Source organism: Loa loa (genome assembly GCF_000183805.2).
Source record: "Loa loa unplaced genomic scaffold supercont3.38, whole genome shotgun sequence".
In the NCBI taxonomy this organism is placed as follows: domain Eukaryota; kingdom Metazoa; phylum Nematoda; class Chromadorea; order Rhabditida; family Onchocercidae; genus Loa; species Loa loa.
In genome coordinates, this window is record NW_018108218.1 from 164,259 (window position 1) to 186,526 (window position 22,268).

Genomic DNA, 22,268 nt, shown 5'->3' on the forward strand with positions numbered 1-22,268 from the left:
ATATATATATATATATATATATATATATATATATATATATATATATATATATATATATATAGACATATAACATATATGTATATCAAATCTTTATTTTACTAAAAAATTAAGTGCTTATCTAAAAAGCTGGCTTACACGGAACATCTGAGTAGCGGTGAGCTAAGAAAAAGAGATTTGACATCAAGAGAGCATTCTTATGACTTCAGTTGTTGAAATACACAAATTTTAATTATTGCCTTAAATAAAGGATATATTTGAACACTATAAAATGGATGAATCACATTTTTAGTTGCATTTTCACAATGAAAAGGAAACACTAATGTTTAATATTAAATTTTCCGGATCAGTTCATAACGAACCGCTATAAAACTAACAAACCATGCGAAATCCATATTTTGCAACTTTCGGGTGTTCTGGTTAGCGTTTCTGCGGATTTATGCTTGTCATTACTTTCATACGATCAACTGTTGATGTGAAAGTCCTTTATAATAGGGAGTACTAATGTAGAATAGATGCAGTCACATAGGATAAACTATCAGTTGTTAGCCCATTCACATATCTGGACACCAGTGAAGGATCAGAAGTTAAGACTTACCCTTTACCTTCTCTTTATTTTCTTCAGATATTTATTTCAAACAAGGATTAATTGAAAATCCGTTATGATAGTTAATGCTAAAAGAGGAGCCTTTGAAAGCTTCAGGAAACGGACAAAAATGTATCGAAATATAGCTAAAAGGACAACTTAAAATTTCGATTTTTCTTCGCACAACACTATTATTGGATGACCCAGAAAGTCTGTAGTGACAGTGAAAAAGTATTTGACTCAATTTCCAATAACTTAGTGATTAGAAACTAGAAATGTCATTACTGAGTTAAAAGGAATGTTTGTTCAAAATGCTTCAAAATATTCAAGGATTTTCAAGTCTTCAGCAATATTTATGATCTCACAGAATTTTCTGATAATTTGAATATTCACAAATAAAAAAAGCATGAAAAAGCTTTATACCTATAAAACCGTTAACGGGTTTTTGGTTTTCGCATTTATTGCTTTTTGATAATTAAACTGTGGCAAGTCTAAATTGATAAAAATATTATGCTTAAGGCATAATTTTCCGATATGTGGCCGAGAAGCTTTCTGTTCCTCTAGCTGTTTCGGCACGGATCTTCATTATCATGTGATGGAAGTCCAGAATCTCAAATCGTCGCTCGAACTATAAATGTAAGTTTAAATTAAATATGCGCATAATGAAGCTTCAAGCAAGCGAAAAAAAATTCTAGAAGTAGTAAGAAGTTAGTCAAAGATTACTGCATTCAACTGTTAAGGATATGCGCATTCTTACAAGTTATTCTGGCGCTGTATGCCAGACCACTATTGAGAGACCACTACCGTCTTTTTATATTTTATTGCACTTTCTATTTTTGCTTCAGTTAATAGCAATAGTGTTGCTATCAGTGATGGAAGAAAAAGCAAAATGTGTGTCGTATATTCAACCAAGTAGAAGGATTACCGCATACAGTACCATATTGTTTTAATTATCTGTTATTATCAGCTAAAGTAAGTCAGTGCTTAAAGCATGAATCAACTGTGTTGCATTGGTCTTGGACAAAATATTTTAAAAAAAAAACTTTTTTATGAAAAAGATATATATGAAGAGTACCTCTCGAATATCTAACTCGATACCATTGCTTCCAACTGAAAACGTTCGGCGCAAAAATTGCTTCAAATGAAATGTGATTTTACGGCCTACCACTGTTCCTTGTTCCATCATCGAGTAACCTAGAAGGTGTATTTTATTAAAAAATATAGTTGAATCTTTCAAGTCTTGACAGACTTTGATGGATTATGAAAGTGTATGCAATACTCTCGATTAATCAAATAATGCCGTACACAGTTGAAATAAGCATAATCCGGAAATTTTCGCATATTAATGATTTATTTTATATGTGATTCCATAGCGGTAAATACCTTCACTACTAGTGGTTAAATATGCGATGTGTATGCGAGGATCTCGTTTTGTTGCATTTTTTACTGGCATGAAACCATAATCCGATCTTATAATGTTCTTCTGAGAATCAAAATAGGTGTGCCTGAAAGTGTATGCCACACTTTAAGACATAAAATAATCCTTATGATATTGAAATAAAAAGAAAAAAGTAACAGAATCGAAAAGAATTTCGTTGTACATATCATTTCAGTTCACAAGATTTGAGTTCAAAAGATATTTATTTTGTCAATTTTTCTATTTCATAAATTTTCTGTAGTTCCTTAATCACTGTATGTATAAATAATTCGTTGATTTATGTGCCATGCAAATAATATTATATATTTTTCTCAAGTTATATATATACTATTTTGATGCAGATAATTCATAAATATATAGCAAAGCAACTATCTTTTTTATCCAAAAATTAGTGCAAATTGCATTCCAATGCATAAGACTACTATTCTTATAAAAAGTGGTGACATACATATCTTAACATATATCTACTAACTGATATGCATCACTTTTTGCCAGTAATTCTGTATTAAAATGCAAATATTATATTCCGTTGTTTTCTTGGCAAATAAGTATACAATATTAACTTTTGCTGCAAACCAAACTTTTCTGTAATTCGAGTAGTAGTTGTTATCAGTAAATCTTTATCAGTGTAATAGTGCTTTATGAATTGCCTTTCATCGAAAATGTATGGTTGGATCTGAATTGTAGGCACTTCAAAAAAAAGAAAAAGAAATCACTTAATGAACGTGGTGACATGATTTTTACATTTCTAGACACGAAGGTGAAAAAAAGTTTGAAGTACGTCAGTTTTAGACTTGCTGACAATGCGTATTCAATCAAAAAGAACTAAAAAGAATCAAAAAGAACATGGAGTTTGAACGATAGAATTAAAAAGACTACCGACTAACGAAATTGGATTTGAATATTTATGATAAATTTTGATTTGGATTTGCACATATTTGATAAAAAATTAAGTGTCTAAAATTTTAAATGATTTCATCATCTTATTATTCATTTTTCACCACTAAATGCTAGCAGTCACTGCCTATCATGGAAAGACAAGTGGCAATGAAAAAGGGAATTAGTAGAAAGTAAGTATGAGTGAAGCTATTTAGAAGACCAAATGTAATTACTAATGAGACATTAAATTTCATTTCCCAAATAAATAAGAGTCTCAGAGTACAGGTCACTTCCTTCAGCTCTTGAGGAGAGACAGTCTGCGTCTAAGGATCTGTATAAAAGTGAGAGAAGATATTGTGATTGCAAAATTTTGGAGAAATGAAGGGAAATTTATCGAATAATTCTCGCAAAAGCTATTATGTTTTTGTTGGTGAATTATGAGAACATCAATTCTTTGATTTTCGAGTCATTTCTGCTATGATTTAATAAAAATTGGACTCACGTAATGTTAGCAGCACGAGCACCAAATTTTGGTATTGGATTGATAGCAATATCAATCAGATCAGGAGGACTGTATTCACGAGTTGGACCGGATTTCGCCTCCAGCTGCCAAAGCCCGATGAACTCCATAATAGGCCTCAAATCCGGCGGTAGTTTTCTCAGATCATATCCTGACAACACTTTAGATCAGAATTCGTTTTAATAATTCCGGAAATACTAACCTATTAATCTGATAAATTCGCCAGTGCGCCAGTTGCATCAACTTCAGTGGGAGAACATCATTTAATTTGGAAAAAGTAGAAATCATAGGAGAAAAACTGTTACTGATTATATCAATTTCGTTCATAATACAGCTGTGCTTCAATTCACGCTGAAAACGTGATTCTTCGTTCGCATTTTAAATTTTTGAAAACCTTACGTTCTTCGTGTCGAGTGCATACTTCCTCAACGACAAATAAAAGCGTGAGGATTGGGACGAGCAAAGTTTTCATGGTGCTGAAAATCGGATTAATAACTTCTGCAAGCTGCAAGAATCTTAAACTTGCGTGTTTCAGAATAGGAAAAAAATGTTTCAAACGCATTGGATACCTTTGAAAAATGGAACAATGCACTGAGAAGGGACTTCAAAGAGAGTCAAGAATCTAAGAGGGGTAGAGTTTGCTGAAATGACTTTTGAGTAACATTTTAAAATAATCCTTAATCAAGTAACTTTACAATCAAATAATTTGCCCGCTGGTAACATTCATGTTCTAAGAGAGAAATGATCTCTGCCAGAAACATATTGCAAAAAGTTCATTTGACACTCAGTAAATGACTTTTAGAATTCTGAATCCAATTTAACAGACACAAGGTTTCAATCAATTAGATCGTCCATTAATATTATATTTTAATTTTCACAGTTTTGAGAATTCTGGAAATTTCAAACAAATCATTGACATATTCTCAATGCATTTACCACTCTCTTTTAAATATCTTCAAAGAATGTCTTCCTGAGGACTCACAACTTCTCTCCTGTTTGAACAAAGAATTATTTCGACTATTAGAAATTAAACGATGCTAAATCGATTCTTGGAAGGTAAAATCAAAAGATGGAAGAAGTTGAAAAGTGGCGTGGTGCCGAAACTGTGTCTTGCTACGTTGAATCATTGAAAAGATTGCGCACAGCGGACGGAATCCGGTTTCTTTACCAAAAGTTCTCCGTTGGCGAGATTGTTGTACGGTTACGTGTGACAGCGAAAAGTGCTGCATTTGTTGCTCTTATTGATTAACCCATAATATTAAATTTTGGTTGTAACAATAGTATCAATTATTGAAATAACCCGGAAGAAAAGAACGTGCATTTGAAGAATTAGTCAAGTCTGCAAAATTTTATTTTACATTACAAATACATTCCATGAAAGTAGTTCAAAAAGTTTTCCGGGCAATTTCAATGGTTGAAGTTAGTCTCATAATAGTCCGAATCATATTATCAACCCAAAAACGATTGATTGTGATCATATATCCTTTACAGGAAACAGGAATTAGATATCAAGTAGCAAATAGAAGGAATCCAATCCAAGTTTCCGCCAGACTATCCTCACCTTTTATAAATAGCAGTTCAATTCGAAAATTTTTGAATAAAAACCAGAAAAAAGTTGTGTTGAACAAATAGATGCAAGAATATGAATTAAAGAATGTCGTAAACAGCAAGTAGCATTTCTTGTTCAGATCTCACCTTGACACCACCAACTCTCTCTTCTGCTACACCGAACAGTTGTATAATCTATTTTACTCCTAAATTTTTCAGAATTACTTCTCTAGCGTGTACATCCTTTTTGATTGGTCCACCGATGTTAGATGTTAGTTTAGAAATTTCTGGATATTGCACTGATTGTGTTGTATTTTGCAATGCTGAAATCTTCGATGATACAAATGATACGTGGAACGTGAATCCGAATCCGTCACATGAAGCAAAGTACAAGCACGTACGCGTTACGACCAGGATTCCATTTCAATCGGCAATCGTAAGAAGTAAATGATTGTATATGATGGGGACTGCGTTAAATCCTGACACTAGGGCTTAGTGCTTTATGCGTGGTTTTTTTCAACTTGTTTGCTACGAAGTTGACTTGAAAAGGATGTCTGCGCTTTACAACCAAAACTCGTTTAGAATTTGTCAGAGAAGAAACTTCCAAATTAATTTACACAAGATTTTCAGAAGTCGTCACTACAGGAAATGTTGAAATTCAAAAATCCTTTTGGCAATCCATTCCAAGTGGAAATAATGACAGCAAAAGAGGAAAAACTCAGAGAATTCAGCTACGTCCCTTCAGCTTATTGCCAATTAATGGATGAAATGATTGGAAGGAGGACTAGGCCGTGGAATGCTAATCGTAGTCCTATAAAGCCGCTTCAGGTTGATTCGTTGTCCATATACATGTTTGGATGTTTTGTAGCTCAGAACTCTCAGAAAGAATTTGGAAGGGACTTTCAAGATTTGGGCTGGAGAAATCCGGGGGATGATGTGCTAAAGGATGGATCTACCAGTTTTGGAAAATATTTTCTGTAGAAAATCCGATGCACATAGTACCAACTAAGATAGAAACATGCCTATATCTCTAGGTATTGTGTTATTGGTTAAACAAATTTTTTCAGACTTTTACTTTACCTGATATGACCCGTGAAGAGTTAATATTTTCTCGATTGATGGAAAATTGTGCTTGTAAGTCGACTGTTGCAGCAATTGCTGGTTTTGGTCTTGGCATTGCTTTCGGTTTATTTACTGCTTCTGTCGATCCCCAGGCGACTATGGCAGTTGGAGCTGATCCTACCAAAATTGTATGGTTCATTTCTCTATTAATTTTATTGCACACTTGTAAACATTTGATTCTTCAGCTGATTTATTTGACTTCCAAGGGCTTAACTGTTAGAAGCCGCTCAAGCGTATTTCTTTGTCATCCTGGTAGCACAGTCTCATACAAGAGCCTGTGAAATTGCGACTGGCAATATAACTCATTGTGTTATTTGTACCGTATGTTTGTACCATATGTAATAACACTGTATTTGGCGTTGTTTTGTTGATAGTTAGATGATTTAATAGACTTAAATTTCTTTGTTTGCAGCCAACATTGAAAGAGATGTGGTTAGAATCAAAGTCACGAATGCGTTCATATGGAAAGAATTTCGCTTCTATAGGATTTCTTTTTACGGGCACCGAATGCTTGGTGGAAAGCTATCGAGCATGTAATGATTGGGAAAATGGTACTTTAGCTGGAGCGATTGTTGGTGGTTTGATTGGTCTTCGTGCAGGTGTAAGGCCAGCTGCTTTAGGCGCAGGTGGTTTTGCAGCATTCTCGACTGTTATTGATTACTATATGAGGAACAAGTAGCAACTAGACATTGGTGTAGATTCATATTATTGATTTCTGAGATTATTTTGGAGAAATCTTTAATGGGAAACTCTCTTAGAAAATGGATCTGATACATCTTAGCTTCGGTAGCTAGACATTATTCCGTTTTTTTATTTTGAAGATTTCAGGCAGCATTAGTATCCTTGCTGCTAACTTTCGAAACTATTGTCTAAAACAATAAAAATATCCCTAGAAGTTTTCGGCTAGCGGAAATTTTCATTGTCGTTTAAACCAAGCATTGCAAGCAGTTTATGTAAATATTATATCTATAATTGGAATGATTTAATTATATTTTTGATATATTCATCTTGTACCTAAAATTGTTTGCTTCTTTGAAAATACCTCGTTTCTCGCTTCTCTCGTCAGAAGTTAAAATATATGTGTTGTGAGTCAGAATACATTTGGATAAAACGGGTACTTTGTTTTTATTGCTTTTTTTGTGGCTTCCTTGATGTTTTCATTTTCATAACTTTCCAATTTAATTTGATGGAATTTATGAGTTGTTTGAAATAAAGTTTCAAAAACATGCTTTGAAATTCTTTCGTTTCGGTTCCAGTTGAATAATAATTCTGCAGTGAAAATCATCCTTGTTCTTTTTTGATTTAAACGGTTTATCATCTCTCAGTCACGAATATATTTTTAGCTTATATCTAAAGATGCGAAATATATATGGAGTTTTTTACAATGATTTCATGTTTTTTCGGTTCCATGGAGTACAGTTGATCAGGAATATGTCTTGGTGAGCTGTTCGTGCGATTACTTTGCTTTTTGTAACATGAAGCTAGGAGATTTCAACTTATTTAAAACTAACTAAAATTTAGTTGAGCTTTATTTCTCGATCCATTTCTGCGACGAATATATCTCTGGTTATTTTTGTTCTGTTGGATTCTTTTGCGTTCTTCGGTGGATCTGTTTCTCTTTTTCGTTTTTGATGTTCTGATCAAAATCTAAAGTTAAGTGTTTTTCAAGATGGGTGCCGGCTTACTGGTATTAGAAGTGAGTGCAGTATTTTTTCTGACGTTGTTATTACTAAATAAATATGGTAGTTGGCGACAACAGCATTTCATTGTGACGATCTCAACATTTATTAGCTGGTTCTTTTCTTTCATCATCATCTTTATTCTACCACTGGATATTGCTATCGTAAGCTTTATACAATTTTATGCTTGAATTTACATTCTTCAATACTTTTGGTTTTATTTGTTTTTCTTTTTTCTTTTAATCGACTCTAAAAAAAGAGACAGGACGGTCGTCAACCATGATGAAGACTTTACTGTATATTCAATAAGAGATATTAACCAGTTATTTATCTACATACTTAAGCTTTAAAATTTAATTTGTCCATCATGTCACACTGTGTTTCAGAGCTGTAGTATTTCATTAGCTGTGAATTATGAGAATTTGAAATTATGAGCTTACCTTAATGTGTTATTTGTTCGGATTTTCAGACATTTTACAACCGTTGCCTACTGGAAGAGGCACAGTTATCAATCGAGAAAGATCTGGACGCCAATAACATTACAAACCTAGTATGCAGAAAACCGACTGGCTTTGTACCTGATTACGTTTTGCTACGATTGTGGCGTGTCGTTTATTGGACAGCACAGTTTTTAACATGGTCAGTTTTGAGAGTTTTTTTGCAGTGAAGAAGAATGCAGTTGTTATGTACTAGAAATGTCGTGCATTTCCTGTATTTCTTGAAAGTTTTGCTTAAGAAATACTTTAAGCACTTCACTGTTATCCCATATAGTTATGTGCCACAGAGCTGTTATTGGCTTTTTTCTGAGTTTATTTTCCTGTCATGTAATTATTGTTTCGATTGATTTGGCTCATATACTGCACTTATTTTAATGTACTTAGATTTTTGTAGGATTGTATTACCATTGATGCAGAGTTACTCAGATGCTGGCGATTTTTCGTCACTTGGTAAATTGCGATCTGCTATATATAGCAATGCTGTATATTACGGAATCTATCTTGCTGTTTTCTTTATGTTAATGATTTATGCTGCTGTGAAGGGAGTGGTATTAAATGCGTTAGTTTTCCATTTTACAGAAAACCTTTTTTCTTGCAGAAGAATTAGAAATTTTTCGGTAAACTAGATTTACTGAAAATCCATCACCTTTTCAGTTGCTGTCCTTTTTCTCTAAACATATCTAATGGCATTCAGTAAAGAAGCGAGGGATATTTTCAGGGAACATTTGAAAGTGATCCTTATTTCTGCCTCTAACACCTGGGGTTTATTTTTATTGGTGGTTCTGCTAGGTTATGGCTTAATAGAGGTCCCACGACAATTCTGGCAAATGGGAAATCGAGGTATCTTTCATCTTGTCTCTTTTGAGCTACTGCTTCAGTCTTGAATATCTGTAATTTTCTGTGTGTCAACTATTATTGTATTGTAAGCAGTGCATGTTAGTTAGAATTTTGAGGATCGGACTTTGTAATTTTGATTATGGAAATTAGTAAACAATGTATAGAACGTGTAGCTGAGTTTCAAAAAAATTGGGAATTTCAGATTATCGACTAAACAAAACGTATTTTGATATAGATAAACTATCGACGGACAAAAACGACGCTGAGGATGCCGTTCGAGAGGCATATAAGTATGTGTAATGCTCACTGTTGAATGTATTTACTTATACTTTGTACAGTAGAAAGCTGACTTTGCACAAAGGTTTAGCTGTTAGCGGAGTGATTGCAGCATAGTTGGATGATTGATTTTTTGGTGTGGGTAATGTTGCAGCTCTGTTCCAACAAGCCTTGGAATTCTAGCGGTCTCCTAAATGCAAGAAATTGGTTTGTAAAACCTTTATTCTTTTTAGTTCCTTAGTTCTTTTTATTACACTTCGGATTAGGAATTCGGGCGAAGTTTAGAATACAAATGAGAAAATGGGAACAAAATGAATATACGTTTGAAACGAATCAACACTTGCTTACATTAGTTTGAAAGCAGGTATATCTGGTGACCAAAAGGCTAAACTTTAATTTCGGTGCTCAGGGAAGCTCGAAGCGTCTTGACGCTGCTGTGTAATGAGCATACATTACGAAAATATGCACAGACAATTGTGGCAAAGTTTCCACAGGAATTGGTCTCACAGATTACTTCGACATCGAATGATGGTTTACCAGTAGCTTCCAACATCGCACCAAATAGTGAAGCTTCTGTTGCAAACGAGAAATATTTGGTAAGTTTCCTTTCTTTCTGAATTTTCCAAAAATATGTTTGCAAAACACTGAATACTTCTACGAATCCATTGTTGATAGTCAGTCTGCTTTCCATTTAGAAAAGAGATCTTGGACCATCTATGTTCTAGCTAAACTAAAATCACATTCTAGTTTCGTATTTCTGTAAATTTGGCCACAGATATATTTTTGTCTGTATGTCTGGATGTATCCTAGTCTCGCATAGCATAAAAATATATGAAAGCTTTAGAACATTTAACAAAAATCTTCGGTATTTTGATAAATGTTTTTGCGTAGCGTGATGGGATATGTGGACATAAATGTAACTTTTCTTTTTTATTAGCTTCTCTTTCAGTAGCTTTAGATCAAATGAAGAAATCAGCTGTTTTTCAAATTTTCAATCCTTTTTGATACCATGAAGTTTTCCTTGATTTTTATAAAAATTATTTTTGGATTTTTTGATTCGATATTTTGTAGATACGGTTACATAAACGTGTTATTAATGCCGTACAGAATCATCATAGAAGACAAGCACAATGGAATGCTTTATTACTTCGAGCCTTATATCTAGAAGATATTCACCAGGCCGAAATGACAGGCCAATTTGTCAGGTCAGACATTAAACAGATTGATGTGGCTGTACATATGAATTTTTCTAAGAAATGACTTTAATATTCGATAATGAAAACCTAATAGCTATTATTAATCTTGCTGTTTAAAGAAACATATTCGTATTTTTCAAAAAAGTTTTGTTTTACTAATAAAAGCTCCTCTAACTTGTGTCTTTTCACTTTTTCATTTTCAGAACTAAGGGACGTCAGACAAGTTTTTTCCACTGTCCATCTCGCGTTTGCTTTTTGTGGCATGTATTGTATAAGAGGATTTTTTTGAAGGTTATTTATTTAAGTAATGTAGCGCACTGTGAATGCGTTCAAAGATAACTAATATTTAATCAACACAGGACCATTCCAAAAATCACTTTCCAGATTCTCGGAGTTTTCTCCTATGTAATAACTGGATTCGTGATGTGGAGTGAATGCACTTTTTTCACCATACATCCACGGCTTTCATTAGCAGCCCTGATTGTTCATCATGCGGCACACGATTATCATTACCTTCATATTCAGGTGTCCTTTTCTGAATGGTTAATCTTATGTGCTAAAAGAAGCTTCCAAGATAGGCCGTGGTTTATACCGCCATATGAAGCAAAGAGCAGGAAATGAGCAAGTCATGCACTTTCTGTCTTAATTCAAGTATAGTTAAACTATCTTTTCTCTCCAATCTCTCAAGGTATTAGTTATAATGAATGGGTTTTAACTGTGATTCTCATCAATTTCAGATCTATGCAGCTGTAATTATATCTTACCTTTGTATCTGTGCATATTATACAGTGTTTAAATTGCGAATATATCGATATTATCATCTGGACTCTCATCATATGACCGATGAAAATAGCTTATTGTTTAGCGCTATGTATGTATAAAAGCTTCTTCTACATGAAATATATGACTTAGATTTTGCATAGACTATACGAAAAAGTGGGTGCTAAATTAATTTGTTCCGATTCAACTTATATTGTATTGTAGTGCTAATTAATTGTGTCTTTGCTAGGGTGCAAAATTAATTACAGCTTACTGTGTCGTCTTACTCCGCCAATATGTCTTAATGTGTTGGGAATGATTCATCTTGACTCGCATATTACTTCAGATGCAGAATTTGGAGTCGAGACACAGTTTACAAAAGTAAGTTCTGTTTTTGTGTGGTCGTTTTTCGTTAAAGTCCAAGCATTTTTTTTGTAACATATTGTGAAGTTTTTTTTTTTCTTCAAGCAAGCATTGCTATTTGAAAATACTAGAATATTTTTGCATGTATTGCAGTGCTGGTGTTTTTTCATAAATGAAGAAAGTATACTTTACAATGAATTAAAAGTGTAAAAAAAATGTAAAAAAAAGTATAGAAATTTCTTTAGAAATTGGATAATTTATTTTTTGTTTAACAACTTCTGTGGTTCTTCCGTACATGCTTAAAATATCGTTTACAGTTGATGGGTCACTTAGATTTAATACCAGTTCTGGCGAAAGGGATCAATATCTATGTACCCATTCTGATTGTTTTACTTGCCCTGGGAACTTGGTTCAAGTTAGTTTGTCTATTTGCTTTTAATATAAGTTTTACTTCGCTTTTTACTTGGTTGTTTATCTTGTTTTGTTATTTTATATTTCACTGATTTTTCATATTTTCCTGGAGAATTCAAAAACTTTAGTTCATTATTATAGATTGGGAACTCGATTACTGCACTTGCTTGGCATTGATCAGTTCGTTAGCGATGATGAAATGACTGTGGAATTGATTAATGGTGGAAAAGCTCGTGTTTCGTTGGGTAAATCTATTCATACACTTATAATTTCAAAATCCTAACACATAATTTCTTTTCCGCTATGATAGGAGATATATTTTCTCAAATGGTTTTAAATTTTTTACTTAATATCCTTGGCATTCTATTCAGTTAGGGTCTATAGCTGTCTATAGCTCTTTTATTGAGATTACTTCTGACGTACAGATACGAACAGAAGGCACATTGCATTCTATGTATATATTTCTCGAATCCTTTGCAGAGCGTAATAAGATAATGCGTGCTGCTTATCGTGAAGAAAGGGATCAGTATTGGGCCGAAAAATTAACAATGAAAACAGCTTTAGGTGAGACTTAGATAACCTTTTTTTGATAACAACTTGCTTGCATTAAATTGTCGAAATTTTGCACTGATTTCTAATAAAGCTAATATAAACTTGGATGCTGGTTATGCAAGTCTGATGCTATTTATGAGCATTATAACAACGGCTATTTAATGATATTGGTATTGATTTTAGTTTATTCAAATCTTATCAGGATATCGCATGCTTTATGCTACTTCTGATTATGTGTTCTGCAGTTGATTGTTTTACACATATAATAATAAGTGTTATATTGAAAAGTATCTCGCCATGTTAGTGTCATATTCTCTTCTAGTTGCATCAGTAGTATATCAGTACTAATCGAAATTCCAGATCATGAAGCACTTAGAGGTGGAATTAGTGGTTCCCAGCCAGATTACCGGTTACCAGGTATTCGTGAATACAGTGATCGTGAGCCAATAATGGCAGCTGATAATGGAGAATATTCATCATTTGATTTAATCAGTAGTGGAGGTTACGAATTTTCTGATACGCATCCTTCACCAAATATGTTCGATGATCTCTGATTTTTAGATATTTTTTGATGTGAGAATTTGCTTTATAATTAACATAGATATTATTTGCTATTTCAGAAGCTGATTATTCATCCTATTTCAGAAAAAAGAAGTAACATTTAGGTAAATTTTCTTCGTAATCTTTCAAATTTCATGAATCCAATTTTTATTCAATTCTACTATTATTTCTAGAAATTCGTATTTTCTCGAAAATTTATGTCTTTTATGAATTTCATTTGTCACGTTTCTGGTTAAGTTTATCGTCTCTTTGTTCAATTTTTTGAAATTTATAATTTTTGAACCGAGGAAAGGTTTGGAGGATCAGAAATTTTGAGAAACAAATAAGAGGGTGTAAAATCTTTTTCTGATTTTGTAGACAGCTTTATTTTGTAAATAAGATAGTATGTTACTTGTCTTTTTCTTTCCTCTTCCATTCTTCAGGATATACTCGATTAAACTGGTTTAAATAGAAAATAACAAATTTTGATTTACTTTTATTTACTGGTCTAAAAAAAGTGTGTTAATTGAACTGGATTCAGTTTTATAAGAAATGGTATTGTGTCGAAATGCTATTATTACGAATCATTTCATTTCGTTTTTCTGCTTATCTAATAATGGAAATATCTCCGCTGATCTTGGTACTCTTCATATATTCCTTACACTTTCTATATTTTTTGTCTCAGAAATCATTATTTTGAATTGGCATTAATGGGATTTAAATTTCTTTGGAAAAGAGCATTTTCAAAACTGCATTTTAAATCCATTAATTATATTAAGATTGCTTTTTCAGCTTCAGCTTTTTCAGTTTTTTTTTTTATTAGTTTGCAAGGTCTCTGTGCTATTTATTAATGCCGATAAAAGATCTTCAAGGCGTTATGGCCATACTGGAGTTTAATTGTTCAGCTAGTTTTTAGTATCACTATCATGTTTTTTTTTTTGCTGCTAGAATTTCCTTTTAACCATTTTCAATCATTCTGCTTTCGTTACGTTTTGAAGTACAGTAAAATAATTTCAAATGAGTAACAGTGCAGTGCTATTCCACTGAAAATTATTAAACATGGGTTGAGTAGAGGGTCCGTAACTGCTTCATGTGAAATGAGCTTGAATAGGTAGACTTCCGCAATCACATTTAGAACAAACTGATTGCTTTGGGAAATAATCACCGAGGAATAGAAATTTTTTAGGATACTGCGGGTACTAATCTCAGTTTTTTTAATTTGTTTTAAACTACGATCGAAGAGATATGTACTTTATTTTCTGTACGCTGATTCTTGGCTATTTATTTATGCTGTCAATAAATGGAATATTACAAGGTTTTCCCTAACAGTAATTTTTGCATCTGTTGACGAAAGTAAATAGGAACACAAGGGTGAATATGAACTGATCTCTGGAGCGATGGTTGGCTATATCCGTTCTGACCATTAATTTGTTTTCTGGATATGGTAACTGAGTTCTGTAGTTTTATTCCAGGCATGTTTGAAGGGTTACTGCTTTATCCTACTTTGGGTTTTAATTTGCTGCGTAATTATTTACAACCGGTGAAATGGACATGGTATAATCGTATCGATGATGTCATAGTGCTCGGTGCGCTGCCATTCCGCAGTATGGTGAAAGAACTTATTGAGAAAGAGAATGTTGGCGCTGTTATTTGTTGTACGGAAGGTATTTGATTTCCATATTTCGTGCAGGAAGTAAGCTTTCTATGATTTTCTGGATATATTAATTTGTTAAGTATAATAGTGTGATAATTTAGAATTATTACTGTCTGTAAAGTTTCTGGCAGTAAATATTAAATGTGCTCGTGATGGCTAATCAAATTTATACGTTCTCAACTAAGGAATCTAATTATATGGCAAATTTATGTCATACTCTAGAATATGAGACGCAAGTTGTTTGGAAAGCAATGGATGAAAAGGAATGGAGAAAAAATGGTGTTGAGTTCTATGCGCTACCAATGGTTGATTTCGTAGGTACGGCATCTAGAGCATCAATCGATAAAGCTCTCAATTTTGTTGATAAAATCGCGCAACGTGGTAGATCAGTGTGAGTAATAGTTTTCTTACTTTGATTTAATTTGTTCAATAGTGGAAGTTCTGGAACTCATCAGATTTTTTATAAACGACAGTAGAAAAAATGAGTTCTGTGATTTATATGTCATTTATCACTTAGATGCTCAAAATGGGTTAAATATATTGAAAATCTTGGATGATTAAGGTTATAATAATTCTTTATTTAAGAAAAAAAAACGAAATTTTTTTTAGCTACGTACACTGCAAAGCTGGTCGAACGCGTAGCGCAATGTTTACTACATGTTATTTGATGCGTAAGAATGGTTGGTACCCAAATGTTGCTTTTGAGTTCATTAAAATAAAACGGCCACAGGTAGTGCTTGGAAATGCTCAGTGGCGGACAGTTAACGAATACCAGAGATATTTGGATCACAAAACTGGACTTGCTTGAATTTACTTTTCAGACTTCCAAGTCTGGAAATTTCGAAGAATTTTTGTAATTGTCTCATTTACTGATTGCCATTGCATAGTGTCATAATGGTTGACTACATGTCAAGTTTCCAAATACTAATTCTTTCATCGTTGTTCCCTACAGAACAAAAAAAATTCAGATTTTTATGAGGATATCACTTGTGTTGTATGTTTGAGCTCGAAACTTTTAATGGTATAAATAAATATATTTTTATTTTTGTTTTGTTCTCAGATTTTGTTGGCTACATATTACATGTTCAAATATGATGAAAGGTTCTTTTTGTTCATCCTTTTTGCTCTCACGCTTCTTAATTATTTGATTGCTGCCAGTTTTCCTTCTCGTTAAATTAAATGTGTTGTATGCTTTAGGGTTTTTAAAATATTTTCATTTATTTCAAAAATTATAGTTTTGAACAGCAACTATTTTTTGTTTTTAGCTAGAAATACCAAATTTGAGTTGTTTCATTTTCAAACTTCATTGGAATAAAGCATACGCTTTTTCATGTTCATTGAAACTTTTAAGTTTCTGCTGTCCATTACCAAAGAATTATGGAATTACCAAAAATGTTAATGAAACTTGTTTGAAGTGAATCTGTCCATCTTCGTGAATAATTTGCTAGAAACAGGTACTGATTCGTCTAATAACCGGTTTCTATTAATTTCTTTATCCCAGTTTAATATTTAATCATTTTGAATGAATTACTTAAAGCATTTTTTTTACAAGGATCGCCATATTTTGTTTTTCGAAAAAGTTTTGGTGTACTTCTCGAGTATGTATTTAATGACATAATTCCTCAACTCCATTTTGGTTTTAGCTTGGATCATCATTAGTGATTATATTTAAAAGGGTGATCTGATATGGTGATGACCAACACTGCTATTTATCAATTCGAGTTTCATGCTTATTGCTTTCGGTAATATTTAAGAAACTGTACTCATCGTGTAAAGTTCTTAAAGCGGGAAGAAATACGTGCACATATATTGGAACTGATAGTAAGTTTTCATTCTTTATCTTGCCTCTTATTATACAGTTGAAGAATTGTCAGATTCTATGTTGTCAAAGATCAATCTGAACGTAAACGCCTATTAAATACTTTTTATAGGTAGTAGGATTGGATGCAACGGTTAAAATACAATGATTATTGAGTATTTTGATTCATTACATTAGTCTACAAAACGATTTGTTGATGGATATATTATTTCATTTCACGAATTTATCGAGCAATTTTATAAATTTTGATGAATTAGGAGCTGTAATTAAAATTCTTTTATTCTGGGCGGCGGAAATCGTGAATTTGAATTTTGTGAGTTTTTAGAATGAAGGCGAAAGAGAAATTAGTCATCATTGTAAGGCATTAATTATGCTGTGGTTGGTTCATACTCTAGGACTGGTCGCTGAGCTCACATCATGATTAATTCCAATAATTTTTTTGAATGTGTTTTGGCAGCAGTCTATGAGTTGTTAAGGGATCTCCTGCCATAGCATTCATTTGAAATTGATTACCTGACCAAAGATCATCTGGCTTATAGCATTAAATCAATCTGAAGACCTAAGAAACTTCTGCCCAACTTTTAAATTTCTTTAGCAGAAATCCTTTTGCTCTGTCCTTCACGATGCTGTAGTGATTCCCAACTTTTTCTTTTCTTGACAACTTTTTCTTGACACCACTTTAACTTTTTTATTTGTAGCAGGGACCGTAAAGTTCAAAAATAATAAATTCTGTCAATTTGAAAATAAACTTTAATCAAAACTTTTAACGTATTAGTTGAACTTTGAGTAACATTACAACTTTGAGTAACATTAGTAACATTACAAAAAGGACGAAAATAATTTTTAATAGCCCTCATGGACTATATTTTAGTTCTCGCGGACTTTTAGTTGGGGACAGTACCATGCTGGCAAAATCTCCAAAAAACTAGATCGATTCCCGGCTATCATTTCTTCCCGTACTTTTCATCAATTCTTCCTTTTGTTTTACTTTCTTTCTCTTCTGGATTACAGAAAGTCAATTTCTAATCTCAACCATTTTTTCTGCTGAAACAAAGGGATTGTTAGTGTTTGTGGAGAAAAAAGATGGAATGATCTGCTCCTCGTTGGTTTTTATTAACACTAATCAGTTGTTTGTCTCAGATCACTGATACAAACGATCCTTCATCGTTATCGATTCAATGGGTTAGCTATTGGTCTGGCACTAATAAATTGATGACCTTATGTCAGCCTTTAGTTTACCGATCTCTGATCATTTAAAAGCTTATATCGTTATCTGCTGCTTGCATGTTTCTGCGTCCATTGTGCTTTAGCTTTAGTCGGCAGTCTGTGCCAATAACACCCTCAACCAAAAATAATTCGATTGTCCTTTGGATTGCTTTTGACAACTATTATAGATAGAGTCTTCCATACATACAATTATTCAAAAGCATTATTCAAGATTGCTTGTCTTTTTAGCCTTTTTTTTAATGGTCCAAACCTTGTTGAAAGGCTTTAGAAGTGGTAATTGTGGAAGTTAAAGTTTTCGACCCACAACTTTTCTAGGACTTTTGGCTGATGCTCCACATTTCTACTGATGTAGTAGCTATCCTGTAGCTTTTAAACATACTTTCCGGAAATTTATTTTCCAGCTTCCTTTCCTCTTTCTTCCTTTCTATTGTTCCCTTCCATATTGCTACAGACCTCATAAACTTTGCAGTACTCAGTGATTTTCTATCTTTCTGGCTAAAACGTAGAACCCATCTCTAGGGATTATATCCCATCTTCCCTTTCGTTATTTTTTTGTAGAACCAGGAAACGTTCTTTTAGGAGAATGTGATGTCATGAAGCAGGCCTAATCTTTCTGCTTCTGTGAACAACAGCGGGAAGATCCCTCAATTTCTGCACTAAAGCATTTTTGAGCAGAGAAAACTCTGTCACATTCCTAACCAATCACACTTATCATTTGATGATCTTTTATAACGAAAGTAGCACTTCGTATCTCACTCCTGCTCCAATACCGCCATGGAAAAATAGCTGTTCCATCATTATTCTTGCAATCTGCGCCTCAAATTTCATTCTGAAAAAAATAATTGTTATTGCAGTACCCTCTCTTTTTTTGAAGATTTTGATCTGTAGGATAGCAGCTTTTCTTTGTGACAACTCTTATGACGCTCCATATATGTAAGCAAGAGGAACAGATCAGACGATAGTTTGACAGCCTTTCGTGATGGATAACCTGTGACAGTATTTCCTTGACCTCTTTTGAGTTGTTCCATGGAATTTCTGCGACCTCTTTTGAGATATTTTTTGGGAAGTGCAATTACTATGACCTCTTTTAAGATGTTGTTTGGAAAATGAAAATTGGAAGAAAACATAAATCATGCGATGCGAATAATTCTTATCCATCAATTTTCACTATAATGTTTTCAAAGTATAGCAATACATAACCATTTCAGATTACTATGAAATGTACAAACGAGCAAAAGGTTATAACAAAAATCAATTTCAAAAGCACTTCACTTGCCTAAACTTCTTAACTTCTCCTATCTTGATTTGTAGGTGTTCGAAAATTTTTCATCAAATTTTTGGCTATGTTTTCGCGCAAAAGACATTATGGGAATTTTGGACTAGCTGTTATTTGCTTAGTCTAAAGACGACATGACATCTCCAATCATTTCTCAATTTGATTACATTTTCAACAACTCTCTTTCTCTTCGTTCTTCTTTTATTCTTTCCCTATCTTCTTTCCCTTTGTATTTTTCCCATTTTTTGATAAGCAGCAATGGCTAATCCTCTTTCCCACCCACACAATTCCATTAGATTCTTGTATACTTGAATGTCCTTAAATTGCTAACATCGAAGAAATGAGCAAAATTAAAAACTTTTTTTTATCTCTTTTTAAAATAATCGTTGCCTTCTCATTATTATGTCAAAAATCTTTATATCTTCTGAAAGTCACTGCAGAACAGACATTAGCATCATTGCATCATCCTTATAAAAGCTATTACTGCAGTAAGAAGAGCAGTGGTTCGATCTTGATGATTCCTGAGGATTGTTAATTGATTGAGTTGATTAGTTGTTTTGATTATTTTTGTTGTTTTATGTTGCGGTGTGGATGAAACTTTTCGAGGTGGTTCTGACAAATTAAGATGTACTTTCCCACAATAGTAGAATATACAGCTATCATCCGGTTTATTCAGAACGCAATGCTTCATCAGATATCTGCAATGCTATCAAATATTCATATCACTGACCTACAAGTATTGATAGAGCAATGAAAATAATCAAGAATAAAGTGAGGAATTGACCTGAGAATCTTTTGAATTTTGAAAAGAAAAAGGAATCAGTGAGTACCGGAAGCATTCCGTATTACGGTGTAAATCTATAACATTTGAATAAGCACAGAGGTATGCATACAATCGCGTTACATGTTTCAAAGTTCGCTGCAATTCCTGAAAATTGATGAGTGCAAGTGGAATTTCAAATTCATCCTTTTTTCAAATAAAAAAGTGTATGAATTTAGGTTTGATAGCATCTTCCTTTTGCCTGTAATAATTCTAAAACATTTGATACAGTTGACACGTCCTTTGTCACCATCCTTAGTTTTTGTGTTATATTTTTATCAATGATATGTGAACAAAGCCGAATAGTATGTATTAAATGAATCTGAGTATTCTACTGTTCGGTGATTTTTTCGTAAATACTAGAAGAGTTTTAAATACGATACTGATGTCGATGTTGTGGTTTTATGCTTTTTTAACATAGTTTTCTTATCGCAGATATGTTTGACATCACTTATCAATTCATCTTGACTCACATTTGATAATGTTATAAAGAAAAGTTACGGTAGTAACTGATCTGTTGTCTTGAGTTTCTGCCTCGCAAACTGCAAGAAGAAGTGAAAATGTTACTACCGACGTACTTTTTGTTAAACCCAGCTAAAAAGAGTTTTTTTTTTTTTGTAAGAAAAGTTGATTGTATGATAATGTCACTTATTCATTTGTAAAGTCCTTCCCAAAAGTTGAGAAATGCAAATAATTTAGCTACAGTACTGCACTAATAGTGCGAATGTTTTGTCTAAGAAAGATTCCATCATCAGAGTTAATTACTTTTCTAGCTAGACATGGAAGAATGTTTTGTGTATGATCAGAGCAGAATTCGATAAGGTTATGAGATTCAACATTATCCACGTTAACACAATCCGTCTTATTGCTTTCTAGGATGCATTCCTGATAATTGTCATAGCAATTCCAAATTATTTCTTTCCCGTAAGCTGCAAAAACAACAAGGAAAAGCTCAACGCTACCCAATTGCAACATTTACATATTAAAAGTGATTTCTTCTCTTATCAAACTCTTTACATAGCTTTGAATGCTATAAGAAATTTGCTTAAAATTATTTGATTTCTTTTTTTCGATTTCTTCTTTTGGTTTGATTTTTTGAAACAATAACTGCAAAATTTCCAAATTTATGAAAAACGAGAAGGATCGCAATGCATTTGCACTACCATTATGTACACTGAGGCTTTTGAGATTTTAACTTTGCGTTTTTAAATTTCTTCCATATAACATCAGTATTTCGTTCTGAGTACTGGTAGTCATATAGTTGAATGAAGTTTAGAGTAGTTTGCTTGCTGCATATTTGTCACTGTGGATAACTGCTGTAATTCTAACACTAAATCATAACTCCACAATATGATATGACTTCGAGGTATTTATTTGGGAATTGTAGTGGCACTTTAAAATACATTATTATCGGGATTTAATTTGAAGCATGTGAATATAGGATAAGGTTACAAGATGAAACTATTGAACTGATGGCATTTTTAGATTACGGAAATAAATAAAATTAGCTGGTCTTTGCAGCTTCATCTCCTTACAAATAGTTATTCTTGATGTTTTAAGATGTTATCTGAGATGTCATCTGACGAATGATCGATTCACTCTGCATTATTTTTTTTTGTGCGGTCCGGAAATTCGATCAGTTAAGAGCTTCATTTTTTATCGATTTGTCAATTATTATCGTTGCTTCAAATACCGCGAATACTTGGTTTCATCTAATTTTCTGTCTTGAACATGTTACACTTCCTGAAATGGAATGATTTGTTACCTTTTAAATAGTTTTTGAAATTTTATATTAATATTCAAGCATTCATAATGGAAGCATTTCATTGCCATGAAACAAATCGCTCAGGCCAATTTTTGAAGTTTTGTTACATTTCGGAATAGTTTCAAGAATGATTAGATAAGAAGAAACTATGGAAATATTAATTGTATGAACAAAATAATGGCAAAAATTCATCATTATCGTACCATACACTTTCATCACACTCATTTAAAATGATTTCTATCACTTGCTATACTCCAAACATTTTCTTCATATAAACAATACTATTTTAAGCATATCGGTTTAAATTTCAAAGCGCTTCTTCTGGAAGTACTTTACCTCTCACCCCACCCACCCCCTACGTATTACTGATCTACGAAATCTATCCTATTTCTTGAATTGTTCTTGCTATCCTCGGAATTTTATCATCTTCCTTTAAAGGATAGTAAAGAATAATGTGGAAAGAGGAGGGGGGAGGGGACGAATTGCTTTAAATTTTTTGTAGTTATC

At 32.9% G+C, this 22,268-nt stretch overlaps 4 protein-coding genes across 4 annotated transcripts; 3 read left to right on the forward strand and 1 right to left on the reverse strand.

Moving 5' to 3' along the window:
- Positions 1-1,097: 1,097 nt before the first annotated feature.
- LOAG_17066 (hypothetical protein) lies at positions 1,098-3,892 on the reverse strand (the record flags this gene model as incomplete). The annotated part of the gene is made up of 5 exons (XM_020449727.1): positions 1,098-1,211; positions 1,659-1,777; positions 1,967-2,088; positions 3,403-3,571; positions 3,820-3,892. 5 exons carry the CDS (start codon positions 3,890-3,892, stop codon positions 1,098-1,100), a joined length of 597 nt encoding a protein of 198 aa, XP_020306689.1.
- A 597-nt stretch (positions 3,893-4,489) lies between these two features.
- LOAG_17067 (hypothetical protein) lies at positions 4,490-6,836 on the forward strand (the record flags this gene model as incomplete). The annotated part of the gene is made up of 5 exons (XM_020449728.1): positions 4,490-4,578; positions 5,188-5,365; positions 5,599-5,796; positions 6,036-6,218; positions 6,503-6,836. The coding sequence occupies 5 exons, from the start codon at positions 4,490-4,492 to the stop codon at positions 6,767-6,769; spliced, it is 915 nt and encodes a 304-aa protein (XP_020306690.1). The 3' UTR covers positions 6,770-6,836.
- A 917-nt stretch (positions 6,837-7,753) lies between these two features.
- On the forward strand, positions 7,754-13,214 carry LOAG_17068 (LMBR1 domain-containing protein 2-B; the record flags this gene model as incomplete). The annotated part of the gene is made up of 15 exons (XM_020449729.1): positions 7,754-7,933; positions 8,239-8,408; positions 8,661-8,825; positions 8,985-9,106; positions 9,306-9,393; positions 9,789-9,975; positions 10,451-10,584; positions 10,779-10,866; positions 10,960-11,100; positions 11,313-11,446; positions 11,604-11,715; positions 12,015-12,112; positions 12,250-12,353; positions 12,589-12,672; positions 13,021-13,214. The coding sequence occupies exons 1-15, from the start codon at positions 7,760-7,762 to the stop codon at positions 13,212-13,214; spliced, it is 1,995 nt and encodes a 664-aa protein (XP_020306691.1). The 5' UTR covers positions 7,754-7,759.
- Positions 13,215-14,674: 1,460 nt separating this feature from the next.
- Positions 14,675-15,662, forward strand: LOAG_17069 (hypothetical protein; the record flags this gene model as incomplete). Its single annotated transcript, XM_020449730.1, has 3 exons — positions 14,675-14,864; positions 15,077-15,245; positions 15,464-15,662. 3 exons carry the CDS (start codon positions 14,675-14,677, stop codon positions 15,660-15,662), a joined length of 558 nt encoding a protein of 185 aa, XP_020306692.1.
- Between the last annotated feature and the right edge of the window lie 6,606 nt (positions 15,663-22,268).